The sequence below is a fragment of the Solanum stenotomum genome, chromosome 4 (assembly GCF_019186545.1).
Source record: "Solanum stenotomum isolate F172 chromosome 4, ASM1918654v1, whole genome shotgun sequence".
Lineage (NCBI taxonomy): Eukaryota > Viridiplantae > Streptophyta > Magnoliopsida > Solanales > Solanaceae > Solanum > Solanum stenotomum.
In genome coordinates this window covers 65438227-65455111 of record NC_064285.1, presented here as the reverse complement: position 1 = coordinate 65455111, position 16885 = coordinate 65438227, and the positions used below count along the sequence as shown (strand labels likewise).

The window sequence follows — 16885 nt, the reverse complement described above, 5'->3', positions numbered from 1 at the left end:
CACGAAAAATGCTAAAAATGTGATGTAAATCCTTTAGAGGCTATGGGTATCGTTCACTAGGTCATCGTTTATGGTACGAATAAATTGGGGGCACAAAATCATTTATCCATTTATTAATATTCATGGACTAATACACACGAAAAACTAAGAAAAATTTGAGTTCTTATCTCATGTTCTTGAAATGCTAAGAAAGTGGTGTATATCCTATAAAGGCTATGAGCATCGTTCACTAGGTCATTACGGATGCTAGCAAAATATTGGGATGCTAAAAAATTTGATTAGTCATATTTTCAAAATTTTATGGGTTAATACACATAAAAACTGAGAAAAAACTAAATTATTGTTTTGTGATCCCAAAAAAAAAAAATCCACGACTAATACACACGAAAAATTAAAAAATTGAATTTCTAATTTGCATCTTCTAAACGGTAAAAAAAAAGTCGTGTAGATTCTATAGAGGCTATAGGCATCCTTTACTAGGTCATTACGAATGTGAGCAAATAATTTGGATGCTAAAAAATTCAATTAGTCATGTAAATATTGTACACTAAGTCATTATAGATGAACCCACAAATTTGAGGTCAAATAAAGTTGATCAATCGAAAAATTCATAAACTAATACAAATTAAAAGAAGGTAAGGAATACAACAAAATATCATATCGATAAACTTAAAAGTGCACGAATTTTAACCAACTTACCTCCTCTTTAACTCAACATATATAAAATATTTCTTTTAGTAAGCCTTATGCATTGCGAATCTAAATTAAATGCAGAGCCAATCGTTTCGCACCAATTTACTAGAACATCATCACAACTTTACTATTTCAAATACCAAATGAATAAACAGAAAAATAAGTTAAAAGGAATTAATTGCCATGTAAACATACACAAATCATGATCAAATTTAACCTCTCTTAACAGGATCAAAGTTGGAGACACCAATAATAGCACCAATAATAGCACCAAGCACAACTCCACCAGACACAATGCTAAGTAAGAAGTTCTTGAGTGATGGTGACAAACCCTCAGCAGCATGTGCTACATCAGGTACAACCATTGATGCTGTGAGTACACCTGTTGTCAACCCCACCATTGCTTTTTCCTTAATTGAAGATGCCTTGATGACTACAAACTTTTTTGAAGTTGCAATTTGTTTTGAAGTCCTAATTGGCAATGGCTTGAAAAAAGCTTCAACAATTGGTTGCTTGTTTTGGGTTGTGTAAGTTAGTGGCATTGCCATTGAAACTATTGAAGAAGTAGCCATTTCTTTTGCTCTCAAGAATTACAAAACAAAAGTTAAAAGGATTATGGTATTGGTAGTAATATGATGTGATTTGAGAGGAAAAGGGGCCACTTAGATTGAGAGGATAAAGAGAGGATTTTTAATGAGAGGTGGAGAATTGAAATTTGGTTGTTGGCATATTTTTGTTTTGTTCTATGTGGCTGATTTTTATTGGTTATATTGGATATGGTTATCTTATTAGAAGGTTGTCATAACTTTATATCCACGTAGGCTGAAAAAAGATCCATGGTGCATCAAATTTTTGAGGACTTCGAGTGTTCGTTTGATCATGAATATTTTTTTAAGGAAATATGAATACCCCCACCACCACACCCCCTTCCCCTCCTTTTTAAAAAAATTGATTGTATATGAAAAAATTGTTAATTCTTAGTAGACGTAACATTAGAATTTGGCTCGTCTTGATGTACAGTGATAATTAGTAATAATTAGTGATAGTCGTGATTGGTGAAGATGATTGGCAGTAATGGTTCGTGGAGGTATAGTCAAAGTCTAATAGAATGGTTGTATATTTATGAGTGATGATAAAAGTGATTGGTGACGATGGTTAATAATTTTGATTATATAATGAAAGTTAGCGATAAAATTGATTGATAAGCTAGTGGTCAATTATGGTGATGGCCCTGTTAAGATTGGTAATGGTGATTGGGCAGTCTTAGTGAACGAAATTCTAAGAAAGATCACCTTTATAGTTATTTTTTAATTAAGTAAGAACATCTTCACAATTTTGCAATTATATAAAAATACAAATACTAAAAAAACAAACACTCGTTTTATGTGTCTCGTATGCATCTTTTTATATTTAAAATGAGTTTCTAATCCTACTTTTTGCTTTAGCTTTAATGGCATTCTTATATAATGACATGTTTAAGATCATAAATTTCAAAACGTTTGGTATGCTAGGAGAGATACAAGTGGGAGTGACCTTCGTGGCAATCAAGATGAGATAGATAAGGTTGAGATGGTTCGAACATGTCTAGAGAAGATGCACATATGCTCTAATAAGGAGGTGTGAGAGGTTGACAAGACATAGCACACTAGCAGCTCATCGAGGAGAGGCTCAAAATAGGAGGATATGAAGGTCAAGTATTAGAGTAAAAGTTTAGTAGATAGTTGAGCGATGTCTAATCTCCCTTGCCAGTTTTGGTATTATTACACTTCTATCTTATCGTCCGATTTTTATTATTACATGTTGATTCATTTATTTCAATTATCAATCGTTTTATTTGTTGTTGCTACTTGCTAGTGTTTCTCTTTAGCATTATATTCACCATGACTTCTCCATTACTATATTTTTTTTTATGCTTGAATTTGATATGCTTAATTGAGCTGAGAGTTTATCGGAAATAACCTCTCTACCTGCATAAAGAAGAGTTAGGTTGCGTATTTACCATCCCGTATATATAGTGGGACGGGATGGGACGAATTTTTATCCCCCCAATCCCGATCCCCCCCGAATCCCGGCCAGGTCGTCCCTTGTCCCGTCCCGTCCCCCAGTCCCCATCCCATCCCCTTGCCAGCCCTAGTGTAATTACATTTTAAATGATTTGATAGTGTAAAGATTTTTCACACTAGTGTACATACACTAGACCCAAACTAAAATAAAGGCATTTGTGTATTTATGGAAAAATTAAAACTAAAATTTAAACACTACCAAGGAGTGTAGTAGGATGGACGAGATTCTCCACCCTCAACTATATACAATTCTTATGTTCAAGTATTATAAGTGGAGAAACATATGATATGGAGCACTTCTTTTAATGAGCCATACACATTGCAAATTTAAATCAGTCCTATAGAAAACTATTTCACACGATCTTAAGAGAGACTAGTTTCACTGGTGCGTTATTATGAGCATTTACTATTTCGAATATCATATGAATAAATCGAAAAATAAGCTAGGGAATTAAATTGTCCATGTTAACATAAGACAAAACAATACTTGAAAACCAAACAATATCATATATATAAATACAATCAATTAAAGAAAAGGCACAAAATTAACCCCTCTTAACAGGATCAAAGTTGGAGACACCAATAATAGCACCAATAATAGCACCAAGCACAACTCCACCAGACACAATGCTAAGTAAGAAGTTCTTAAGTGATGGTGACAAACTCTCAGCAGCTTGTGCTACATCAGGTACAACCATTGATGCTGTGAGTACACCTGTTGTCAACCCTACCACTGCTTTTTCCTTAATTGAAGATGCCTTGATGACTACAAACTTTTTTGAGGTTGCAATTTGTTTTGAAGGCCTAATTGGCAATGGCTTGAAAAAACCTTCAACAATTGGTTGTTTCTTTTGGCTTTTGCAAGTTAGTGGCATTGCCATTGAAACTATTGAAGAAGTAGCCATTTCTTTTGCCTTTTTGCTCTCAAGAATTACAAAAACAAAAGTTGAAGAAGTATGGTATTGTTAATATGATGTGAATTTGTATTGAGATGATAAAGAGAGGGTTTTTAATGAGAGGTGGAAAATTAAAATTTGGAGTTGGCATATTTTATTTTGTCCTATGTGGCTGGTTCTTATTGGCTATTGGCTATGTGATGGATAAGGTTATCTTATTGTAAGGTTGACATAATTTTATGTTGAGAAAGCACCTATGGTACATCAAAGTTTGGGGACTCCAAAACTTCCTAGTTGAAGCATATGAGAATGAGGAAATATGAAACATTTATTTTTGTAATTTAATTATTTGAATGCATTTCTTAGTATTAAAATTATTTCAAAATTTAAACAATGGATGATTAATTTTTTGTATAATTAAAACTATTTATTTTTTCAATGTTTGAATATGTATAATTTATTTATCTTTATTTAAAAATTAAAATTAATAGAAATACATTTTAAATATAATTAATTAAATATTATAATCACAAAATATTAGAAAAAAATTTAATTTTCATGTAGTAAGGTGATATTGGTGGAGGAGGTAGATAGTGATGATTGTACAATAATGACTAGTTGGTGATTGACGGTGGTGGATGGCGTGCAGTAATAAGTGGTCATGGTTGGTGGAGGTTGTCGACAGTAATGATTGATGGTGGTATAGGTAAAGTCAAAGGTAATAATTGTCGAATGATGACTATCAGTAAAGAGTAATTAGTAGTAATGACCGATGATTCTGTCATTTGGTTGTGTGGCGGAAGCTAACAATGGTGGTTGTCAACAGAATTGATTGACCATGTGAGGGTCGATATACACGATAGTCTTGTAATTGTTGGTAATTATGATAGGATATTTGGTCTCTATTCATAAATAAATTTTTGACTTGTTAAGACCAACTTACATTTTTTTATTGAATTTGTGAATTTGACAAAGCCATATTTCAAATATTTTTACTTGAAGTTGTGACCTTGACAAGACTTCAGATATATAATGATTTTTCGAAGCTAACCTTAAATATTTTTTTACCGAAGTTGTGGACTTTAAAGGTCAAACTTCGAACATTTTTTAGTGAAGTTATAATCTTGCCTAGAGCCCTGGACTATATAATAGCTAATCAAGGCCAACTTTAAAACTATTGAAATCGTGACCTTGGGAATGCCTAACTTCAAAAGTTTTTGTTTTCGTCTAAAGTTGTGGCCTTGGCAAGGCCAAACTTCGAATATTATTATCTGAAATTTAGCTTAAAAATATTATATTCAGATTTTTTTTTTATCTAAAGTTTGACTTGACAATCTCAAAAATTCACTTTGACATAATGTTTCACTCATGGTACCTTTAATGCGTGAAGTTTGACTTTCACTTGGTGTTTCACTCATGATACCTTTATTTTACTTCACTCATTGTACAGTCAAACATTTTTTTTAAAACTAGGTACAACTTATTCCTTTTCACTCATGCATTTTATTATTTTTGTCTTATAATAGACACTAAATTTTTGAACAAGAGGTATCATATGAACCCCCTTGCTTCAACGTAGCTCCGCCACTGCTTTTAGTGTATGCACACTAATCCCAAATCAAAATTAAAGCATTCGCATATATTTCTAGCAAAATTACAACCAAGGAATTACCACCGAGTAGTGTGATAAGATGTACGAGAATCATGTATATCTAGTAAAATTGACATACATATCTTAGGTTTGAGTTGTATAAATGAAAAAAATCATGATATGAATCACTTCTTTTAGTGAATCCTAAACATTCCAAATGTGAATTAACTATATAGTAAACTCTTTCGCGCTATCTTAATAGAGCCTATTAAAAGCACTATGACGAGCCTTTACTATTTCGAATACCAAGATGATTAAACCAAAAAATAAGCTAAAAGGAATTAAACATACACAAAATCATACTTGAAAACCAAACAATATCATTTATATAGAAAGAAAGCACACAAAATTAACCCCTCTTAACAGGATCAAAATTGGATACACCAATAATAGCACCAATAATAGCACCAAGCACAACTCCACCAGACACAATGCTAAGCAAGAAGTTCTTGAGTGATGGTGACAAACCCTCAGCAGCTTGTGCTACATCAGGTACAACCATTGATGCTGTGAGTACACCTGTTGTCAACCCTACCACTGCCTTTTCCTTAATTGAAGTGGCCTTGATGACTACAAACTTTTTTGAAGTTGTAATTTGTTTTGAAGGTCTAATTGGCAATGGCTTGAAAAATGCTTCAACAATTGGTTGCTTGTTTTGGGTTGTGTAAGTTAGTGGCATTGCCATTGAAACTATTGAAGAAGTAGAAGCCATTATTATTATTTTGCCTTAATTTTTCTTCTTTTGATGAGTTGTTCTATGTCTCTATATTCTTGTGTTGTTTGTTGAGATATGTAAGTTGTGCTTTTGAGAGCCATTAAGATATGAGAGGTGGAAAATGGGGCAATTGGTGTTGCACATCTCTTCTTTATGTCCTACGTGGGGATTCTTCACTTGTCTATGGTGGATAACCTTATCCAATTGCAATCCCTATCATAATTTTAAGTTTAGTAGTAGCAGCAACAACAGAGGCGGAGCTAGAATTTAAAGTTTATGGATTCAAAATTCTAGCCCTTTTGTTACCTCCTCCTAAGAACTTTCACTTTTTTGCTCCCTTGATGACTGACGGACCACAATCTTGGGGTTGGAGGTGAAAAGTGTTTACTATCTACGCAACTCTCTCTTGTTAATTCTAGTCATTTTAAGTTATTGAGTTCTAAATTAACAGTTTATACTTTATACATATTGAATAAATTTCTTATGTCAAATACAGAATTTGAAACAAAGTTGCTAGGTTTGATTAAACCGTATATCGAAGACTAGCTACCTATATCCATGTCCATTAGCGTAACGAAATTAGTACACTATCAAAGCACCCAAAAGATAGGTACAAGTAATTAAGCCTTCAAAAATGTGAAGTCTTTAATCTTGTAGATTGGTCCCTCGATTATTGATAAACTATTATTTTGGTTCAATTGAAGTGTACACGTGTAATCCATCTACCCCATGAATCTTTATATTGGACTAAGGATCATATAGCTTCAACAATGAAATAAATACGAAAAAGGGGTCCAAAAAAATATCCCTAATGTATTAAAAATGACAACACAAAGTTGCCCTTCTTCCAATTATTAGGCACAAATTGTCCTTAAAGTTAATTAAATCTCCTCATATGTCATCTTATAATTACATTAAAAGGGTTAACATTTTAACCCCAAAAGTGAACGTCATGAAATTCATACCCTTTTCAAGAGGGGTATGGATTGAAGATGTGGAAGATATATTGGTTGAAGCTTCTTTCAAGAAGTTTTCATTTCTTCAAGAACTTCATAAACAGTCGGACACTATCAATATCTGAGTGAGGAGTCGTAATTGATTGGAAAGTGGCTTTCTTTACTTTAGGAGCCACTGCCATCGTCATAAGCAATGGAGAACACTATTAAACGGCCACAAAAAAACTAAAAATGGATAAACATATTGAAATAGAAAGGGTGAATCTTAGTAGCTTAGTTGACTGACTATCTAAACTTTCACCTTGCTAGTGAGGGTTCGATTCCTCACTTGTAACCTCTTTCCCCTTCCCTACCTTCTAATTATTTTATTTCATTTTTTGAAAAGAAAGGTGAAATAGGAAGGGAGTATATTACATCAAGAGGGGACAGAAAAAACTATTATAATATTTACCTAAAGATACACAACCTACTAAAAGATAAGCTTCACAAAGTAAATTAAAATCAAATTATCCATCAAACTTCCTGTTAAAAATGACAAAATAGGAGCTATAAAATCGACTTTGCTTGAAAAGTGACAGCAAATTTAGATGTCAATTTATTTGTCTTCTTCATTTGATTTCATGTTTCATCACAGTTTATTTAGCCTACAATATTCCTTCTTTATACTCCTTTGATTCCACGGCTTCATAATTAATAGTAGTTCATTATTTTTTTCCTCTATAAAAGTTAAAACATCAAACAGATAAAATCAAATTTCTTCCTTACAAGAATTTAAGTTATATACATTAATTTACACATCATATCACTCATAAAGGTAAATCCATTGATGCACACATTAACTAACAGGTAATCTCGTAAGGATGGTATGTAACCTATTATCACAAGTAGAATTCCACAAAGTATAAGAAAATAACATTATAATTAATATTATCCATGTAAATAACACTCCCTCCATGCCAATACAAATACCTATGACTTGTTTTAGACGACAAGTACTAAAAGTACGCAAGGTATACTATCAGATCACTTGAAGAAATAACTAAAGAACTGCCCATAAGAAGTGGAACTACTAAGCTGATAAATTAGACAGGTTAAAATGCACATATAGTACTTTTTTTTCTACCTCTTGTGTAATACAAGTTAAAGTCGTAGTAATAATATACTACTTTACTTGGTTATATATATCACTAGTTGGTGAATCAAATCTATCTCCTCATAATATTTGCTTCTCAAACAAAAAGCTTCAACTAATCAACCATGCCAGAAGCTCCTATGCCTTATATTCCTTCATATTCTCCTCCAAAACAATTGAACTTACCCAGTTTGTATTGCGCTCTTATCATTGTAGGAACAGCAGTTTTCCTGCTTGGTCTCTACAATTTCATTCACACTCGATGGTGCAACGAAAACAACCACACGAATCAGTCTCTTGAACAAAACACCATCCAGGTTCCTAATAACCTTAACGTGAACACAGTGTCCAGTTTCAGGTACAAGAAAGAAGGAGGAGGAAATCAACAGGAAAAGAGCAGTGATTATGAGTGTGCTGTGTGTTTATCAGCTTTCGAAGAAGGGGAAGAAGTGAAGCAACTTCCAATATGCAGACATTCTTTTCATGCTTCTTGCATTGATATGTGGCTTTATTCTCATTTGGATTGCCCTTTGTGTCGTTCTCCGGTGGAGCCACCAGTGCTTCACCGGAATAGTTTCACAAGGCAAGAGGGAAGTTCTCGAGACGGGTTGATAGTTCAAGGAAGTTCAGTTTAGTTTATTTTCTTTCATTTCATTTTGAGATTCTTTTCATAAAGGTATTTTCTTTCATTCCATTTTTGTGTTATGGTAGTTTCTGTTTCTAGGAAATATTGGTTTTGCATGAAGGCGTTCATTGATGAGGAGATCCCAGTGGGTGTGGTAATAGAGAAAGATGATAGTTGCACCCAAGTCCAGTGTTGTGAAAGGCAATCGCCATTCGCCTCGTCGCCAATAGCGAGAGGCGAGGTGAGACGACCCTTCATCGCCTATAAGCTTAGTGGCAAGGCAATCTTCAAAGGCGACGAAGGCAAAAAAGGCGTCGCCTTTTGTATTTTGTTAAAGTTAAAAAAAAAAAAAAAAAAAAATCAATTTAGGATTTTAAAAGTTAAAAGGTAATGTTAGGATTTTCTTTCCAAATTTGAACAGTTGGACTCTTAGACTTTGACTCCGATTCCAACCAATCGACTCGACTAGACTTCTCCGGCAAATTCAAAGTCCAACCAATATGTATTTCTTCTTCTTTACTTCTTTAGATTTCTTCTTCATCTGTTTCTTTTTCTTTATTCTTCTGCGGACGTCAAAGTAACTTCTACCTCTTTCTTTTCTCACTTCTTTGACTTTTGTTCTGTTTTTTTCTCATTCAAATTCTAAACTTTTAGTATGTACTATCTACTTCCAGTATTTGAATTGAATTTGCTAATATTTATTGCTATTAAGATTTTGATTATTTATATATGTAATTTAATATTTTAATTTTTGGTATTAATTGACAACGCACTTTAAAAAGGTGTGCCTTGCTACTCACCTCACGGTGGGCAGACCTATGTCGCCTTCTGTCATCCAAAACACTGCACCCAACATGACTTGATGGTCAATGAAGTGGGTTGAAAATGATGAGGTTTCAAGTTCAAATTTCCATAGACAAAAACATAAAAGTGATTCCTTTCAATCTATCCAATCATTGGTGGATAGAGTTATATTAATTCCTATGCTAGTGGGAGATATCACTTAGCCGATGGAATTACTCTCTTTTGTTTTTACATGTGGAATTAGTCAAGATGTGCGTAAATTGGCCCAGCCGAAACACCAGGTTACAGAAAAAGAAGAAAAAGATGATAGTTACAGGAAAATGCTTGTGTTCTATAATGTGAAAAAATGATGACCTGTAACAAGTTGTGGCAGATTTGATTTTTTGGAATATAATACAAGACTGTTACCTTCTCAAAAAAAAAGAATAAATAGAAAGCATAGGGTATGCTATGTTTTGCAAATTGCAATGACAGACACAATGCCTGATCATGAATTCCAGAATTTTCACAAATATTACAAGGCCATATAAAGTTTCCAATTCATTCTACAAGCAATTTACATTTTCCTCAAATTGTCTAACCTTGCTTGCAGATCACTGTCTATCCCACCATCGTCATTGTCAGTTGCCTCAGCTTGTGCAACCTTGCCTTTCGCTGCTGGAGCAGCCACCGCAGAAGAAGGAGCATTGACAAGCTGCCATTAATTCAAGGACCATAAGTAATTAGAGCATTGCAAACATATCATATACATCCAAATAGGTGTAACTAAAGAGTGGTAAAATACCTCATTGTTGATATTAATTCCAATCTCATCAAGGACCTGGCTCACCAACTCTTCAGTTTCTTCTTCTTCCTCATCCCCTTCCAAAGCATCATCAATGGCATCTCCCATCACCTCACTCACCATTTCCATCTTTTCATTTTGCATCTCAAATTCTTGCATTATTCTCTGCAATGCTGGCAAATTCATCTGCCTGTTCATCTGTCCCATTGCCTTTGTAACGCCTTTCATTGCTTCACCCATTGCTTGTGTTGATTTCAAAGTCTGATACCAATGATAATATTTGGGAATTTTGGAAAGAAGAAAAGAGTTAGGAAACAATTGATTTTTCAAGACAACCAAATATATGCAATTGAAAATCAACCATGTTAGGAACTCTTAATCAATCACAGCATAAATATTTTTGTCAACCAGTTTGCATATGCCTAAACAGTTTGAATGTGAAGAGAATAAATCATTATCAGGACATGTTAGTAGTTCCCTTGCAGCACCAAAAACAGAAGTGGATCCAGGACTTAACCCTTATGTGTTCAATCCTTTAAGATTCTTAGGATTGAACACATTGTATTTTTAAAATTATGAGTTCATACCTACTATTTATTTTTTTGAGAAAGGTAACTTATTCATACCTACTATTTATTGCAATTATAAAATACTTTTGCACAAAAATTTATGCTCTACGTCGAAAATAATGAGTTCAAATGAACCCAGTACCGCCATTTGTCTCCGCAATTGATGGAGAAGCTTTCCCAATTTTCCATTAACTGGTGACGGGAACTTACTGTTAAGATTGCAGAGTTTACTCCAGAGGAGGGAAGGAATAAATCAAGGATACTGTTTTGCAAATATTAAGCTTTGTAAACAACAGTTGAACGTATTTTATTCTCAATAAAGCTAACACTTCTCAAAAGCAAAACAGTAGCAATAGCAACAACAGCAAGAAAAACTGACGATAATGTAACTACCTGAATTCTGAGGGAGACACCTTGAAGTTGGGACTTAAGCTTGTAAAATTTTTCAATCTGATGCCTTGTTCTGATAAGATCTTTCGCCATCACCTTCACAGCGCCCTAGAATCAAAAGAACTTCAAATCACAAATGGGCTTAAGTATTGTTGTTAATCCTATTATTTCCTTGCACTATCTATAGAATAATACATTACAGAATTCAAGAAACAAAAGTGACGAAGTAGCCAGTGCCTTTTTCCAAGACTCGATGCACTTGCACTAACTGCATAATAGATTTTCTGTTCAACTAATTGAACCAAAAGTAAAGCTTAACTAGAAAACATAAGAGCTGGTGCTTTTTGGGTTCAACTCTGTGCAATGTTTGATTAACATTAACTACAGTACAGGCCTTCTTCAGCACTTCGTTACGTACAGCTAATTTTTAGTACTAGTTCAAGCAACTCAACACTAATAACAGAAATGCATGATAGGCTCCACCATCATAGAATAATCTACCTCTTAAAAAATCACAGCATGTGTGCCATTGATTTGAAAAAGTAAAGAGGCAAATAAAAAAGATGTAAAAAGTACTCTTTACTAAGTGGGGTTTAGATCCAGACAGAAGACATACCATCTGTCCTTGCTTTGCACTTTTCTTTATCTCTGCAATTAGTTTCTTTTCTTGTGTTTGTAAGCCCTGTCTCTCCCTTTCTATTTCTCGGATAGATTTATCAAGCATACGCTTGTTTTCACGCAGGAGTTCTGCAAATGAAAATAAAACATTAGAAACCAATGCAAGGAAATCCTTCAGAAAGGACTAACAACAATCACATCCCATCAAATTCCAAGGGAACAACATAGAACAGCATCATGCACTGACTTATATAAGAAACAACAAAATGGGGAAATTAGCAAGTAAAATTCATAAAACTGAGAATTAGCAAGAAAAGCTGTATTCTAGGGATTTCAAAACTAGTTCTCTATAAAAGAAAAGTGACATGAAATTTAACAAATATATAAGAAAATAAATGATGTGGGGAATCCCACATTGCCGTAATATTATTACCACATGCAGAGACTTTGAAAAATTTAGGAGAGGTGCATAGATAAATTTAAATTTCACAAAGAGAATTAAAAGTTCCCAAATTGCTCCTAAACAGATTGAGTTAATGGTAGTTTTTCCAACAACAATGAACTTCCCACTCACAGTGTAATAAAATTTTGAGAAGTAATGGATAGAGATAAGGTCTAAGAGATACAAATACCCTGGTAACGTTTCCAGCATAAAAAAAAATCGGAAATCAAATTCCTCCATAACCCCAAGTCCCAAAAAAACAACGAGATTTTGTATAGACTTGCAGAAAACAAGTGAGGCATAATAACAATAGGTTCAGACAAGGACGGGGAAAACAAAATGTTTGTAATTTGTAAAGATAACATTTGGGATCTAAAGTCACTCAAGGTAAGAAAATTATGGAGCTTGCTCTGATAAGTAAGCAGGTAAACCAGACACAAAAATAACGCCGAACTAGGTATTAAGGCATTTCATTAGTAGGAGGTGACTTCCAAAAAAAATAGGCAGCATGAGCACACACACATACACAGACAGAACATGCAATAGAAAAGCACCTGCACTTATCTGTGTCAAGTTGGTATTCATTTTCTTTTCTTTTTTTGGGTGTCAACGTAGTCTACCATGTGCAGTTGAACAAGACCAAGACCAACACAAAATTGCCATTTAAGTGTTTAAGGTTTAGCAGTAAAAAGTATAAACCAGAGCTTTCAAGTTTTAAGCCTTCTTGGCCTTTTGGCTAAGATCAAGTGTAGTATATGTCACTGTCAGTTTAGTATGATATATATGGGACAACACGCACGATGTCCACTCAATCTTTTACAGAATTAAACTTCCAACATTAAATTTGAGTAAGAAAATGCTCACAATCAGCAAAATAAAAAAACTCCAATCATTATACAATCTAGACAATGGAATACACATAACCAGGAATCATTTGGAGCACAATAATGTCTTCCTCAAATACCATCTGAAGAATGCCAAACCTTAAAAAGACATGACATTAAGGTGGCCAGATGGCCAGATGGCCAGACCCAACCTCTTGCCATCACTATAGCAAAATTTAAACTTAAAACATTCTAAATAAGAAACTTCATCATCCAAAGTCCACCTATGCATCATTTGTTTTTCATCTAAACTCACTAAACAAAAGCATCAAAACCGGATAAACTACAACTCACATCAAATAGAGATTTTACAAAATTATGAGCCAACGGTGTCAAGTAAAAAATTATCGACTTTACCATACTTCCCAACAATTAAAGGTGATCATGTGCCAATTCACATAGATCACAGAAACACATCACGAAACATGAAATATTCAAAAAGCAATAACTTCATTGAATAAATAAAAACAGGACACTAAGGCAACCACAGCCAAACTTTTGCCATCGCTAGCAAAATTTAAACTTCAAACATTCTAAGTAAAAAGAAAAAATCATTATCCTAAGTCCACTTATGCATCATTTTCTTTCCCTAAGCTCACTAAACAAAAAGCATCAAAACCGGCTATACCTAATTTCTCATCAAATATAAGATTCAGCAATTAAGATCCAGCAGTTTAAAGTCGCACTTATCAATATTACCATACTTCCCAACAATTCCAGGTGATCACGTCTCAATTCACAAAGGTTGCTACAGCCAAACTTTTGCCATCACTCCAGCAAAATTAAACATTTAAACACTCTAAATTTTTAAAAAATCATTATCCTAAATCCACTTATGCATCATTTCCTTTCCCTAAACTCACTAAACAAAAGCATCAAAACCTCATATACCTAATTTCTCATCAAATAAGAGAATCTACAATTACAAGACAACGGTTTAAAGTCAAAACTTATCAATTTCACCATATGTTCCAACAATTCGATGTGATCACATCTCAAATTCACATAGATCGCCAAAACAGGAATTTTCAAACCGCAATAAATTCATCGAAATAACAGTAAACAAAACATCAATTCGATCGATATCAAACATAAATTTTCTGATAAGAAACCGAACCTGCCGGAGTTTTTCTCTTGCCAAATAAAAAACTCATCGTGATTGATCGATCGGCGATTGATTTTTCTTCTTCTTCTGAAAAACCGTAATAGTATTTCGGATTTTTTGACGGAAGAAAAAGGGGAAAGTGTGGGGTTTTTGGGTTAAAGAAGATTCTTTTATGTACAACGCGGCAATAGTGGTTACCGAATCCATTCTACAACACGGCGAAGTTAGTGCGCGAATCCAAAAACGAAGTTTCCGGTCAGAGATGGGCTTTGTCTAATGGGCCGCGTATTGGACTCCAGGCCCATTGTGAACTTCACAATATTCGATTTTGAATATAATTTCATGGATTATGGACCCCCCCTATCGCGTAGTTTAAATACATATATATATATTTTACGACCGTTCGTTTAATTTCATGTTATATGAGTGTTGGTAAGTGAAGAACTTTTATGTCTAGAAAAATGTGAGTAGTGGAGATGAGGATGTTGATGTGGATGTGTGAGCGTATAAACGAGATAAGATTAGAAATGAAAATATTCATGATTAGGCGGGAGTGGCTCTCGTGGGTGTTATGATGTGGGATCCAAATGAGACTTGAGATAGTTTGGACATGTGTGAATAAGAGATTTGCAAATGCCTTGTTTTAGGTGTGAGAGGTTGACTGTACTGGTTGTGATGAGGGGTATAGGTAGTAGGTCTAAGGAGTATTGGAGTGGGGTGATTAAACAAGATATGACGCAACTTCAGCTTATTTAGGTCATTCCATGACAGAAGGTTGTAGAGGTCAGAAATTATAGTAAAAAGTTAGACGTAATTTATTCTCTTACTTAGTAGATAGTTACACTCTATTTAAATGATTATTAAGTATTATTTCATAATACATCATATTATTTTATATTATATTATATTATACTATTCTATATTATTTAAACGAATACAATACTTTAATAGATTATATTATTCTTTATCGTTACATAAAGGAAGAAGTACATAAACAAAAGGATGGAGAAAAAAAAAATACCCACTACTTTGCAAATTTGGTAAACCGACAAAACATGGGGCATTTTGGATAATTATTTTGTCGTTTTCTTTGCCGTCGTTTTGTGTCCAAAAGCCGCCAAAACCCACCGGGTTAAAGTAGCCCCAAACGCGCCACGTGTCTTCCTAGAATATGATTCTTCCGCGTGGTGACAACCCAACTTACTACACTTTTTTGTTATTATTATTCGAAATTAAATTTGTGTCGCTTTAAATTCATTTTAAGAGAAAAATATTTTCTAATTTTTTAAAGTTCATACATAGTCAAATCTATAATCTCATCATGTTTCATATTTATATTAAAATTTGATTGATTTAAATTTGTTATCGTATAAGATTAATTATTTAAGAAAAAAGTGTTTTTTAATATATGTCTGGTTTGGATGGTTGTTATCAAGGGCGGCTCAAATTTGTTGGTGGCCTAAGGCCAAAATCAAACTAGAAGCCTTAAAAAATATTTAAAATATTTTTATTTTAAATCTATTTTTCTAGTTTTTTGAGATGCAAAGTTATTAATAATTTTTGTGTAGTTAATCTCTTTTAATAATTTTTTTTCAATCGATAATATAGTCAAACCACTTCTAAAATTTATCAAGAGCACCTTTCTGAAATTTTATCAAGTTATCGATTTTTCTTTTTCATTGAAGTTTTGAATGATCGGATTCATATATTTTCTAGTTGACATATTAAAATCTAACAAATATTTTAAACACTATTTACAATATCAAATAAAAAATTTAATAAACATAAGACACAAAACAAAAATAATATTAGAAATTAGAATGCTATTACCGGATTCAAGAAGTATGAAGACTTGATTTCCGAAAATAAATTAGGTTGCTGCAATATATTTTTCTCCAAATTTAAAATATAAACTATACAATAGAACAAGTAAATTTTTAAGTTTTGAATAAGAGAGAGATGTAAGATTAGAAAAGAGCAAGAGAGAAGAAATAGAAGAGAGGAAGAGAGGAGAATAGAATATATAAAAAATAAAATTAGAAAAAGAATAAGGTAAAAACAAAAAAGATAACTTGTACATTAAAAAAAAAGCACACAACTTTTTATTGGAAATGAAAAAAAGTAATTGTCATATCTATCACTTCATTAATGTCGTTTGCATTTGTTGTCTTAGTTCTAAATTTTATTTTATTTTTTAGTTTAATCCTACCTAATTAACTAAAAATGGTCCCCCCAATTTTGGGAACCTAAGGCGAAGGACTTTTTTTTTATACCTTACCAACCGCTCCTGGTTGTTTCCTATTGTGTTGTATAGTTAGTTTAAATATAATATTTATTTGATTGTTACTTAATTTCTATTGCTTCAAATCGTTTAAATTCATCGTTAGCTGATGAAAAAAAGACTCATTTTATGTAATGATCGATTTGGTGTGATCTCGTCGTTATCTTAATATTTTTTTCTCATTTTATTTTTATTTATTATTTAATAATCATAATTCATCTTTTATACTACATTTTTATAGTATAGCTCTACCATGTACCCTATTTTTTTATAGGTT

At 33.1% G+C, this 16885-nt stretch overlaps 5 protein-coding genes across 5 annotated transcripts; 1 reads left to right on the top strand and 4 right to left on the bottom strand.

Moving 5' to 3' along the window:
- Window positions 1-794: 794 nt before the first annotated feature.
- Window positions 795-1313, bottom strand: LOC125861848 (uncharacterized). The gene has a single exon (XM_049541734.1). The coding sequence runs from the start codon at window positions 1263-1265 to the stop codon at window positions 906-908; it is 360 nt and encodes a 119-aa protein (XP_049397691.1). The 5' UTR covers window positions 1266-1313; the 3' UTR covers window positions 795-905.
- A 1927-nt stretch (window positions 1314-3240) lies between these two features.
- Window positions 3241-3765, bottom strand: LOC125861847 (uncharacterized). Its single transcript, XM_049541733.1, has one exon. It carries the CDS (start codon window positions 3659-3661, stop codon window positions 3302-3304), a length of 360 nt encoding a protein of 119 aa, XP_049397690.1. The 5' UTR covers window positions 3662-3765; the 3' UTR covers window positions 3241-3301.
- A 1838-nt stretch (window positions 3766-5603) lies between these two features.
- On the bottom strand, window positions 5604-6117 carry LOC125861845 (uncharacterized). Its single transcript, XM_049541732.1, has one exon. It carries the CDS (start codon window positions 6013-6015, stop codon window positions 5653-5655), a length of 363 nt encoding a protein of 120 aa, XP_049397689.1. The 5' UTR covers window positions 6016-6117; the 3' UTR covers window positions 5604-5652.
- Window positions 6118-8231: 2114 nt separating this feature from the next.
- On the top strand, window positions 8232-8741 carry LOC125861672 (RING-H2 finger protein ATL74-like). The gene has a single exon (XM_049541523.1). The coding sequence runs from the start codon at window positions 8232-8234 to the stop codon at window positions 8739-8741; it is 510 nt and encodes a 169-aa protein (XP_049397480.1).
- Window positions 8742-9956: 1215 nt separating this feature from the next.
- LOC125862979 (vacuolar protein sorting-associated protein 2 homolog 1) lies at window positions 9957-14551 on the bottom strand. Its single transcript, XM_049543117.1, has 5 exons — window positions 14340-14551; window positions 11895-12025; window positions 11282-11386; window positions 10320-10580; window positions 9957-10229 (listed from the first exon to the last, which is right to left on the bottom strand). The coding sequence occupies exons 1-5, from the start codon at window positions 14374-14376 to the stop codon at window positions 10092-10094; spliced, it is 672 nt and encodes a 223-aa protein (XP_049399074.1). The 5' UTR covers window positions 14377-14551; the 3' UTR covers window positions 9957-10091.
- Window positions 14552-16885: the final 2334 nt, after the last annotated feature.

Bases quoted from the DNA above. Each gene is read 5' to 3' on its own strand.
- LOC125862979 (XM_049543117.1), bottom strand. From the start codon at position 14,376: ATGAGTTTTTTATTTGGCAAGAGAAAAACTCCGGCAG. The intron at 12,026-14,339 runs GTTCGGTTTCTT...TTTCATTTGCAG, and splicing joins CAAGAGAAAAACTCCGGCAG to AACTCCTGCGTGAAAACAAG. The intron at 10,230-10,319 runs GTATTTTACCAC...AATTAATGGCAG, and splicing joins GAATTAATATCAACAATGAG to CTTGTCAATGCTCCTTCTTC.
- LOC125861672 (XM_049541523.1), top strand. From the start codon at position 8,232: ATGCCAGAAGCTCCTATGCCTTATATTCCTTCATATTCTCCTCCAAAA.
- LOC125861845 (XM_049541732.1), bottom strand. From the start codon at position 6,015: ATGGCTTCTACTTCTTCAATAGTTTCAATGGCAATGCCACTAACTTAC.
- LOC125861848 (XM_049541734.1), bottom strand. From the start codon at position 1,265: ATGGCTACTTCTTCAATAGTTTCAATGGCAATGCCACTAACTTACACA.
- LOC125861847 (XM_049541733.1), bottom strand. From the start codon at position 3,661: ATGGCTACTTCTTCAATAGTTTCAATGGCAATGCCACTAACTTGCAAA.